The sequence below is a fragment of the Urocampus carinirostris genome, chromosome 16 (assembly GCF_059441175.1).
Source record: "Urocampus carinirostris isolate Australia breed hairy pipefish chromosome 16, RoL_Ucar_1.0, whole genome shotgun sequence".
NCBI lineage: Eukaryota > Metazoa > Chordata > Actinopteri > Syngnathiformes > Syngnathidae > Urocampus > Urocampus carinirostris.
The window spans coordinates 9,063,394-9,075,806 of record NC_142364.1 but is presented as its reverse complement, the minus strand read 5'-3'; the positions used below and the strand labels follow the sequence as shown (position 1 = coordinate 9,075,806).

General features: G+C 40.9%; 1 protein-coding gene across 1 annotated transcript in view; it reads left to right on the top strand.

The window, feature by feature from the left end:
• ntrk2b (neurotrophic tyrosine kinase, receptor, type 2b) overlaps nucleotides 1-2,635 on the top strand; it is a 55,813-nt gene extending 53,178 nt beyond the window's left edge. The window contains exon 17 of the mRNA XM_088319990.1: nucleotides 722-2,635. Within this exon, the coding sequence (XP_088176116.1) occupies nucleotides 722-907 (186 nt within the window). The 3' untranslated portion in view covers nucleotides 908-2,635. The remainder of the gene's footprint in view (nucleotides 1-721) is intronic.
• The last annotated feature ends 9,778 nt before the right edge of the window (nucleotides 2,636-12,413 follow it).

Below are 12,413 nucleotides of genomic sequence, written 5' to 3'. Positions count from 1 at the left end.
AGCTTAAAGGCTTATGGGTGCATGCTACATGCAGGGTTGGGTAGGGTTACTTTAACTGGATTACTTTCAATGACTTTTGGATGACTCCAATACCAAATATGCTAATAAAAGACAAAATAAATATAATATGAATAAAATGATGACTCACAACACGTGGTAAGCTTTCTCTCCTGGCTTTGATCTCTCTGATCTCCGGCAAAATTAACATAATATGCGACAGAAACAAAATGAAAATAAATCCAAACAGCTTGCCGACATCATTTTTGCCGTTCCATGTATTCCGTTACTCCCCAAGCCTGCACAAAATTTAGTAATTTGATTCATATTTAGTTTATTTTGTCGCTTATTAGCATATTTGCTATTGGAGTAATCCAAAAGTCATTGGAAGTAATCAAGTTAAAGTAACCCTACCCAACCCTGGGCACAGGTGATCCAAATCAGTCATCATGACACCATGCTATCAAGGCCACTTAGTTTGAATTTGTGATCACAAATCACTTCCTCCTCTCGAGTCCTCACGAGTAAAATATGACATTTCAAGTTTTCTTCGGGCTCCGTCCCACAAAACACGGTACTCGGTCGGGTTCGGGCTAGATTTTTTTTAGGCCCGATCTAAGCTCTAATAGTTACAGATGCGGTAATGAAGCTTAAAGGCTATTGGCTGCATGCTACATGTCAAAACCTCAGAAGTTTGAGACCCCCGGTGAACTTTTGGGTGCAGGTGATCGAGTGCATCACGCAAGGCCGGGTGCTTCAGCGTCCACGCGCTTGCCCCAAGGAAGTTTATGACCTGATGCTGGGCTGCTGGCAAAGGGAGCCATACATCAGGCTCAACATCAAGGAGATCCACGGCATGCTGCAGAGCTTGGCAAAGGCTTCCCCCGTCTATTTGGACATTCTGGGCTGAGGTGATTCTTCTCCATTTCACGTGGAGGGCAGGGGTGTCAGGGTGGGAAGCGCGTGTACAGTCAATTGTTAACCGTCGTCAGTGCGTCCGGACCAAAAAAAAAAAAAAGAGAGAAAAAAACGCCTTAAAATGTCCCGCTTTAAGTTCCCCTCGCCGCTAGTAGCAGGCGGGTTTCAGAAATGCATTCTGGGTAACTGGGCTTAAAGCAGGGGTGTCAAACGTACCGGCCCGAGAGCCGGATGAGGTCCGCCGGGAGATTGAAACGGGCCTGCGAGACGCCAGTGAGAGGAGCGCAAGAGAAAAATGTAGGGATGCGGTTTTAAGTGTGTCCACTGGATGTCGCCACTTACATAGACACTGGTTCCCTTTCTTCTTCTTCTTCCGTCTCTCTTTTCATCCCTTTCCTCTTACATTTTCTCTCGCTCTTCTTATCTCTCCTCACCATCTATTCTTTCCCTCTTTTTTCTTTCTCCTGTCTCTTTAAATGTACCTATTTCTGTTTTTTCTTTCATTCTATCTGCATATATTTCCTCTCTCATGCTCTATTTTTCTTTCTCTCTCTCTACTTCATTTCTTTTTTCCTTGTTTCTCTCCATCTTTCCCTATAGCCTCTCTTTTTCTTTCTCTCTCTCTCTCTCTCTCTCTCTCTAATTTTCTCTCTCCACTACATTTATTTTGTTCCATTTTCTCTCTAATTCTCACACTTTCTGCCCCTCTCTCTCTCTCCCCCCTTCTCTTTCTTTCTCTGTCTCTCTCTTCATCCCAGTTCCCCTTGCATTTTATTGCTCTCTTTTTACCCCTCCTCTATCTTTTTTGTTCGTTCCCTCCTTTTACTTTTTATTCCATCTTCCTCTCTCTTTTGTATCACTTTGTTTTCCCTTTGCTTTCATTTTATCTCTATATTTTCCTATTTCCTGTTCTCTCTTTCATTCTCTCTCTCTCCTTTGTTCATTTCTTTCTTTCTATTTGTTTTTCATTCGTATTTTCTCTTTCTCCACCTCTCTTTTTCTTTTTATATCCTTTCCTTTCTCTCCATCTTTTATTTTCTCTTTATCACCTATCTATTTCTTCCTCTTTCTCATTTTTCTGGCTCTCCCCCTTTCTTCATTTCTTTTTTCCTTCTCATTCTTATTCTCCCCCCTCTTTTATTTTTAATGTCCGTCTTTTTCCTTCTCTCTTCCACATTTCTCTCCTATTTTCTCTCCCATTTTTCTCTTTCTCCTCCTGTCTTTCTCTTTTTAACCCTTCTCCTTTCTCTCTTTCCCTTTCCTTCTCTATGTCTCTGTTTTTCTTTCAATTATAATTCCATCTCCTTTTCTTCTCCCTTTCTCTTTAATCTACAAGTTTGGGCCCTGGAGAGTATTTTTTTTCTACCACGTGTCCCCTGAGCCCAAATGAGTTTGACAACCCGGGCTTAAAGGGAAAATGAACAATATTTGACCACTAGATGGCGCTGTATTGTCTAGTGCAGGGATGTCAAACTCAGTTTGTACCCTGGGGCGGGATCCAGATTTTTTATTCTCAGGCGGGCCGGATCAGTAAAAAAAACAAAAAAATATTTAAACTTACAATTTTTAGCTAAATGTAGTTTTTTAGTATTATGCGTTATCATTTAGTGACCTACTCATTGTTATAATCAAATATGACAAGGGATATTTTCTCCGCATAAGACATTTATTCCCCCAAAATAGGAAAAAATGATTTTCATGGTTTTACACCAACTCACCACGCTATACAAACGAAAATGGGAGCTATAAAATATATATCTATAGAATTTTTGCCTTAATTATCGTACTGGTTTGAAATGAATTAAAAAGAAAATGAAGGTTTTAGCAGTGCATGGACATTAAAGGACTAAAGAGTAAATCACGAGGCTGGGCCTACTAAATCGAAAAGTTTTACTGCCCTCTAGTGGCTAGAGTGAACATTTCGTTTGCATTTATTTAAAAAAATCCTAACTTTTGATAGGAATAACCTGGAAACTTGCTTCTTTTTTTGACATACTCGGAAATTTAGAGCAAATCTCCCGATGGCTTGCATTTACCTCGCAGACCGGTGTAGTGCAATCAATAACGAGTGCGAAAAAGCAGAAGGAAGAATACAAACTACGGGGACTAAACCGCAGTTTTTTCCCCACAAGATTGAACCTAAAATGGCTCCTTAAAGGGACAGCGTGTGAATGTGGCAACAGCTTTTTCCCCCCTGTGCTTTATCTAAAATGGAGTTAAAATGCCAACTTAAAGGGACAGTGTGTAATATTTATCAAAGCTTTTTATCTCCCCTTGGTTATTTCAACCAGTTAAAATGGCTCCTTAAAGAGACAGCGTGTATTATTTAGCGCCTGCAGGTGAACATTAAATCCGCGTTTGATTGCACTTTCCCGGGAGATCGGAAATTTTCTGTTCAACAATTAAAGTTCCAGGAAAAATAACGATGTACAGTATACATTTTTAACTTTCAAAAAACAATGAAATTATTTGATGAAATTGTGACTCATGTACCTTCTCCCTCTCCCTCTCTTTCTCTCTATTGCTCTCTGTCTCTTTCTTTCTTTCTCTTTTCATTTTTCTTTCACTTTCCTTCTTTGTCTCTTTCTCCTTATCTTTCTTTCTCTTTTCATTTTTCTTTCACTTTCCTTCTTTGTATCTTTCTCCCTTTCTTTTCTTCTTCTCCCATGCTTTTCTCTCTCTCTCTCACTGTTTCATTCTGCTTATTGCTTTCTTTCTCCTTCTCCCCCTCTCTTGCTTTCTCTCTCTCTCTTTCGCTCTCTCTCTCTCTTTCACTTTCTCTCTCTCTCTCTTTTGCTCTGTCTCTCTCTCTCTCTTTCACATTCTCTCTCTCTCTCTTTCACTCTGTCTCTCTCTCTCTCTTTCACTTTCTCTCTCTCTCTCTCTCTCACCCTTTCTCTCTCTCTCTGTCTTTTTCTCTCTCTCGCCCTTTCTCTCTCTGCTTCTTTCTTTCTTTCTTTCTTTGATTCTTTCTTTCTTTCGTGCAGCCGCTGAGCTTAAATCAGTTTGGCATTAAAATATTGTTTTTGTTACACTGACAGATCATTTTTTTGCTCATTTCAAGTTTCAATTTTTTTGGGGGGGCTGTTTAAACTTCAGTTCAAAAGGCCTCTTAAAAGAGAGTTTATTGAAGTAACGACGTCAAAATATAGATGTAAAAAGTAAATTTACCATGCACTGCGATTTTAAAGTCCAAAATATTTCACTATTTCACCGCTCGTTGATAAAAAATGGGTTTAGCATTTTAAGCTAATACGATGCTAGTGGATTTCCTGGCGTCTGATTGGTCCCTCGTCAATGATGTCATGGCGTTGTGTAAATACTTTTTTCCGCAGATCGGCCGTGAAAGATACTACAATTGCGTGTTTTCATCCATGTACTTTAAAGCGCACAGATGGAGAGACTGAGAGTCTTTCGGTGGGGGATTTCTCTTAAAGGGACAGTGTGTAATATTTAATGCCTCCTAGTGGTACAAGAACTTTGAATTCAAAAAGAAATATTGATTTAAATACCTGACCTCTCCTACATATTTTTTATAGAATATAGGTCAAGAAATTTGCATCTTGGTTCTGGTTTTCCATTGCATTAGACAACAGTGCCATCTTGTGGTCAAATATTACACACTGGGGCTTTAATATGGAATATTATTTGGGAAAAAACCATTAGATGTCAGCCATGTCTCGGAATTGGCCTCGGAGGTCTTATAAGGTTGGATTCCTGTGGTGTCGAACCAATTTTTAAAGTATAACGGAGTCAATTGCTACGGTAATGGTATCTTGATACCGATATCTTCGGGTGATACTTTTGGGAAATTATCAGTGATGGTATCAGATGAGTGATAAATTGGGCCCAAATCAATATTAGAAAAAAAATCAATGTGATAAAAGGGTCATTCTTCCTATTGGGTGCCATTTCAACATGGCAAACTTCCCTCAGAAAATGTAAAAAGTCAGGGCCAGAACGGAGACAGGACCCACTTGCGTTTTATCTGGAAGAAGGGATAGTACACACGATCGGTACGCGGAAGTGGCGAGCGATGGCGGTGTCGAGAGCGGAAAAAACACACCAGACGAGCAAAAATCGTGGTCGAGATCAGAAAAGGGATCGGAGCCGGGAATCCGAACAGGAGAGAGTCAGGGTCGAAAGGCTTGCCTAGCATAAGCTGAGGTTTGCAGACGGACTGACAAGGGGTGACAGGAAGACGGGGGTTTAAAAAGTGAAAGGGAGCCTCGCATCAGGAATCAAGACAGTAAAATATTCAATCTTTTCAACATTTCATCTGAAGGATGGATTTGAAAACTATTTGTTATTTACCTATTACTTCACACATGCCATAGACCAAATGTCTATTTCTTCCTCTGTGCTTTCTGTCCTCTTTCACTGAGATCGGCCCCTTGTTGTCTTCCTCTCTCTCGCTCAAGCTCGTCTTCTCTCAGGGTCAGCGTCCCTCTAGCGCCACCGCTTTTCATCTGCAATGGTGCCGCTCCCTGACAAATACATGAAATTTCAAAATATATATGAATACATGATGGTTTTATGATAAATACCAGTGTCTACAACTTGAAACACAATAAGACGACTCATCGCAAAAAAAAAACGTTGTTGCAAAGTATTAAGGAAAGATAATCAGAATATATAACAGCAAAACACTTTAAAATGAAGTTTATTATAAATCTACTTAAAACATGCATTGCATGTATATGACATGGCTGTGAACTCCTCTTTCCACGATGCTTTTAACGTACGTTTACATTTTAAAGCGTCATAAATTTGGTTAGCTTCTTTTGAATCGTTCTTCTAGGGCTGAGGTTTTGGCTTGATTCCTAACTTCTTATCATTTCTTCACAAAATATACGATTTTATGTCACTGGGACTCAAATGGCATGTCATGAACCAGAACAGGATCAGGACCCAAATGCGTGATGTTTCTCACACAAACCTTTTATTTTACGGGAAATGGGGAGTCATGCACGTTAGGCAGCAGTCTGGCGTGGAAAGACAGGAAAGCCAGAGGGCGACGAGATTGCCCGAGCGGATATCGGACAGATGGGGTCGATACTGGACAGGACAGATGGGATTGATATCAAAACAGGATAACGAAAATAAACAGGACAAACTAGACGGGAACGAAACTGAAAAACGATTTTAAACAAGGAGACGGACAGGATTGATATCAAAACAGGATATCGAAATCAAACAGGAAAAACTGGACGGGAACGAAACTGGAAACTGATATTAAACAATAGGACGGACAGGATAGATATCAAAATAGGATATCGAAATTGAACAGGACAAACTAGACGGGAACGAAACTGGAGACCAATATTAAACAACGGGACGGACATAATTGATATCAAAACAGGATATCGAAATTAAACAGGACAAACTAGACGGGAACGAACCTGGAAACCGATATTAAACAACGGGAGGGACAGGATTGATATCAAAACAGGATATCAAAATTTAACAGGACTAACTAGACGGGAACAAAACTGGAAACCGATATTAAACAATGGGACAGACAGGATTGATATCAAAACAGGATATCGAAAATAAACAGGACAAACTAGACGGGAACGAAACTGGAAACCGATATCAAACAACAGGACGGACAGGATTGATATCAAAACAGGATATCGAAATTTAGCAGCACAAAATAAACGGGAACAATACCGGACAGGAAATACCAACAGGAAAACGGACTGGGTCAAAACCCACGTCTTCCGGGGCAGAGGTTCGTTGGCGGACTGACAAAGGAAGAGTGAGAGAACTGAGTTAAAATAGACAGAAAGCCACTCTGTCAACGAGCCGCAGCTGGCGCACACGGGCAGGGCCAATTGGGCGCCACGGCAACTCTGACATGGCACCGAATAACAGGAATGACCCATCATCTCTTCACTTTGAAATATATATGTTTACATACAAAATCGTTCCTTGAATCGTTTCCCGGACTGACAGGTCCACAAAAAAAATCAGTTTCTGTGGAAAGAAAATTCAGTATTGCAATAATTCGGGACTGCAGAATGAAAACCAGCAAATTTTAACATGAAAATGTCTACTTCTGAAAGGCTACCGCTGCACATTACACATTTACATAAACAAAATAATGAGGGCAAAAATCACCTTTGCAGATCTTTGCTTACGTGTCCACCGTGTACAGTTTACTAGGCTAAAACGAGTATAACTTGGCCACTGGCAATACATACTTACACATATTGTAAATATTTCGATTTTCTTTGTGCTCACGGAGAGAAAAAAATATCCAGGTGAAAATACAATCTTTCAATTCTTTTTGGGGGCGCAGTTTGTTTTAATAATGAATCGGGGGGGCAAAAAAAAAAAACGAAAGAAAGGCTGACTGCAGCCTCTCGGGTTCCTCTTTCAGATGAATAACTGTGATTTAGCATCATGAATGGTATTTTATTTTGAATGTAATCCGGAAGGCCGGGAGACCTCTTGTGAATGTAATCCATCGCGGGCCGAAAAAGAGAGGGGCGGGGTTTAACAATTGTTTGTTATTTTTGTAAATACGGGGCAAAAACGATTTTGTGCCGAATCATATTACTTATTGTGCAAAGATGACTGTGCAGTGCCTAGCGTATTGTCCCTACCCTAAGAACCTTTTGTCATATTGCCAAGTCAGGCTTTGTTGAAAAACTGAAAATATTTTCTAAGAATCATGTGAGACAATTGTCAAGTGGAGCTATATTATTTCTAAATTACTTTTACAACGGAAAAGAAAAACCCCGAAAAGTGCAAAAAAAAAAATTGGTCACCTGTTCTCTCAGCTCAGCCAACTGGCTCCAGAAGTTCCCAGATGACTTTTGAAAGATCCAATGTCAACCTAAATGACTCAAAATGAGTGCACATGTCTAGATATAAATGCAACTGCTTTATAGTCAAGTGAAGTCACATTCATTTATATAGCCCTTAATCACAAAAATGTCTCAAAGGACTGCACAGTATTACTATTACACAATGACCTGATCTTAAACCAACATGCGGGCAAGGAACAACTCAAAACCTCAGCGTGAGGAAAAAGAGAAACCTTGAGAAAGGACCTCACGAGTGGTAATCTCCCTTCCAGCATGAATCACAACTAGCATTACTATACACAAGCATAGTAAACACTAGGTAACATGTTGAAAATGTGTCCGGAAAGTGCATGACAGCAGCGACGCCCACAGCCTGTAAACTAGTCCAGAAAGTCTATGACTGCCACGACGCAGTTTCCCATCTCTGCCAGCTGGTCCATGCAGGCGTTCACATGCTTCAGGTCAAACACTGGTCCGCTGACTCATATCAAATTGTCCTTCTCTTTCGTATCACCACCAGGCAGGTAGTCGGAAAAAGACAGGACAATACCGAATATGAGGTGGGCATCAATCATAAGCTTTGGAATAGTGTGACTATAATGGGCTCAGTCGCTGTGAATGGAGACACTGGGGAACAGAGAACATTAAGAAAAAAACACACCAGGCAGGTCCAGGATAAGGTGTTGTCCCCAGCTATCAGCTTTGCATGTAACAATACAATAAATAATTGTTTTATTTTATTCCTGAGCCAGATGTACTCATGAAGAGAGCCATATATCGCTAGCAAGCCACAGGTATCCAACCCCTTCTTTAAACATTCAGCCCAAACAAGGAGAAAATTAATCAGAGAAGCAACCAAGAGGACCGTGATCCTATTGTATGACCAGCAAATGTGCACAGCCCAGGAGGGGCAATCTTTGCATAAGACAACTATTAACAGAACTCTACATAAATGTGCCTTTTGTGAAAGTGTGGCAACAAGAAATGCCTTTCTTAAAGAATACCATAAAAAGGCCCGTATGGTGTTTACAAGAAGCCACATGGGAGACAAATCACATGTAGGAAAAGGTGCTCCGCTCATGAGAGACCAAAATCGAATGTTTTAGCGCTAAATGCAAAGCGTTATGTTTGGCATAACAGTAACATTGCACATCACCCTGAAAACACCCCCACTGTTAAACATGGTGGTGGCAGCATCATGCCCTGGGGTCTTTTTTCTTCAGCAAGGACTCGGAAGATTGTTAGACTTGATACGAGGATGGATGGACATTTTGTAAAGCCTACCATTTTATTTATGTTAGCACAAAATGTTCAATAAATTTAGTTTCTTTTCACGATTGTCTCACTTGTTGATCCTCAGATATTATTTTGAGTTTTTAGAACTTAAAAACCTTAAATTTGTCAATACATCCAAAAATTCTTAGGGGGAGCAATACCTTTGCAAGGCACTGTATTTGTGTGTGAGTGTGTGCGTCTGGGATGATGTGTGTACGTTGCATCGTACACTCGGATGAAAGACTGCGTGTCGGATTTCAACTTGCTTTAACCAATCAATCAAATGCTTTGTGCATCATGTGAGTAGCTTAACCACAATTAATGGAAATGTTCCTTGTGATACTGTGCATTTAATAAAGGTGGTATGTCTTACGTCTACAATTGTGCATCTCTTATTTGGGATTGTTTTCAAGTGGATCGTTGTTCTTGACATTCCATATTGGACAGAAATACCCTGAAAAGAAGAATGCATCATTTTTTGGTCGATAGTTAAGGAAATAAGACATGATATAGAAAAAAAAGTGAGATTTTATTTGCAAATCAAGGTGGAAAAGTATCAAAACTTCATCTCAATATTTTGTCATGTACGCTTTCTTCCCAAGCCCTGCTCTCAACATTCAGCTCAAACAAGATAAAATAAGTTGCCCTAGAGAGGGATAGGTGCCACCAAGCTGTACTTGCCCATGACACACCACAGGAAGTGGTGACCCTACAACCCTTGTGGTTAAGGGATCCGACGAACCAACCACTTATTGGCAATAACGGAGGCAAACCTTTTTCTGTAACTCTTCAAAAGCTCTTCACACACTGTTGCTGGTATTTTGGCCCATTCCTCCATGCAGATCTTTTCTAGAGCAGGTATGTTTTAGGGCTGTCGTTGGGCAATATGGACTTTCAACTCCCCCCAGATTTTATAAAGGGTTGAATCTGTAGACTGGCTGAGCCACTCCAGCCCCTTGAAATGATTCTAACGAAGCCACTCCTTTGTTGCCTGGTTGTGGGTTTGGGATCATTGTAGGCGCATCTCTTCTTCAATGCCCTTGCTGATGGAATGATATTTTAACTCACTCTCTTGATACATGGCCCCAGTCATTCTTTTCTTTACACAGGCCAGTCATCCTGGTCCCTTTGCAACAGCTCCAAAGCATGATGTTTCCACCCCCATGGTTCACAGTGGGTATGGTGTTCTTCAGATGCAATTCAGTAATCTTTCCCCTCCAAACATGAGAAGCTGTTTCTACCAAAAAGTTCTATTTTTGTTTTATCCGACCATGGCCTATTCTCCCAGTTTTCTTCTGGACCATCCAAATGTTCTTTAGTGAACCACAGATTGGACGAGAAGTGGAATCAGCAGGGGGACACTTCTAGCAGGGCAAGATTTAAGAAAGCGTTTGGCCTCTGTTATAGCCAACAAAGGGTACATAACAAAGTAAGATTAACTTTTAGTATTGACCACTTACCTATTTTCCATTATGATCTGCAAAAAAAAATCTTTAAAATCCAAAAATGTGTTTTTCTGTCCCAATTATTTGCCCCAATGTACTGCAACGTAAGAGAAGGGCTTTCTCACCTTTTATCCACTCACTACTTCCAGATGCTGGCGTCCCAAATATCAACGTCATTCTCATTTCCAGGAAGAACTGTTTCTGGACGAAACTAATTTGTTATTTGACAACTCTCATGCAGGACATGGCAAAGGCATAACTTATGTTGGAAGAAAATGTTGGCATTACTCCATTTCTTTCAGTCAAAATACTGCACACAATTTGGATCCGAGTATATATTTTCTACTCTTGATTTAGTTAAGAAGTACTGTAAAGCCCAGACTACAGAGCGCACCTGATTGAAAGTTGCCGAGACTCAACTTTTTTTGTACAAAGCCGCAGGCTTAACAGGCATATAAATGTACCTATCCATGTCCACTTCAGACATATGGAAAAAAATCAGCGGGGAAATGTCTAGTACAGAAAAGTAACACAAAGACATTCTCAATGCAAAAATCCATGTACTGGACAGACGATGGTTCAGATGTCTGTTAAATCACAATCCTATCCCTTGCACACATGACAACTTGATCGGAGACCAAGTATTGCTACTACAATTAAAATATTTTAAGAACACTAGTTGCTAAGGAGGGGTGCACGATTATCGGACGGATAACAGCCTAAATATGACGACAGTTTTTGGTTTGGTCTAAAAGAAAAAAAAAATTGACCGGCTGCCACACAAAAATATTCAATCTGAAGACACTACTTTTTAGAAGATTCCAAGCATTTATATCAGGACCAGAACGGAAACAAAACCCAATTGCGTGACGTTTACCACAGGTTTTATTAAAAGAAAGAGGAAGGGCTGCACCCACGATCCGGTGTTTGCTGGAAGCAAGTCGCTCTCGGATTTGTGCTGGGATCCGAACACGGAAGTGGATCTTCTGTAGCGAGCGAAGGCAGTGTCAGGGCCGGAAAAACGGGTCAGTAGCCGGGACAGGGAGAGCAAGACGTGGTCGGAAATGAGTCGTAAGCCAGAACGGGAGAGTGGATGTAGTCGGGGCCAAAAAGAGGTCGTAAGCAAGGACGTGATAACAGACGTGGTCAGGAGCAAAACAAGTCATAGCCGGAGACGGATGGGAGCAAAAACGGAACAGGTGGGAGTCAGGGTGGAAAAAGGCTTGCCTAATATATACTGAGGTTCGCAGATGGACTGACGACAGGGGACAGAGGGTTCAAATAGTGACAGGGAGCCAATCAGAACCCGCGGTGGTTGGCGGCAAATGAGCTGACACAGGTGAATCACATCAGTAATCATGACAATTTATGTATGATTTTAAGTGTAGTAGCAATACTACTTGCATGGCTCAACATGTGTAATAGTTGCAATAAGACGGGCTTCTGAATTTTAGTGAGCAGGGTACATTAAGTTTTGTCTTGAGAATATTTTTGTCACACTCATGCTTACATGTTAATGCCAATTTAATTACTAATGGACAGTCCGTAAACGTGAGCCTTATCACAGCACATTGGGTTACTTTATTGTACTAGACATATAATCAGTGATTCTTCCAAGATTGCGACCGTACTCCAAAGGGACAGTGGGAATCTTGTTCATCCGTGTCACTAATTAGTTGAGGGATTTGGCTCCTAAGGGGAAGTCATGGTCACTCTTGTTGTTTACCCAACCTTCTTCACTTTGACATTCAGCGCCCTGGGCAGAAATCACACATCAACGCCTCCCTGCAGCCCGATGCTTCGCCCACTCCAGTTGTAGGCCAGCTGCTGGGTGACTGGCCGCTTGCAGTCCGGAATTTACAGTATCTGGATCCAAGTAATTTGAATTTTGTGCAAGCACATGACAAAATATAACGGACCATTAATTGACCACGGTGTTGAGGGGTTTTGCGACTTCTTGAAA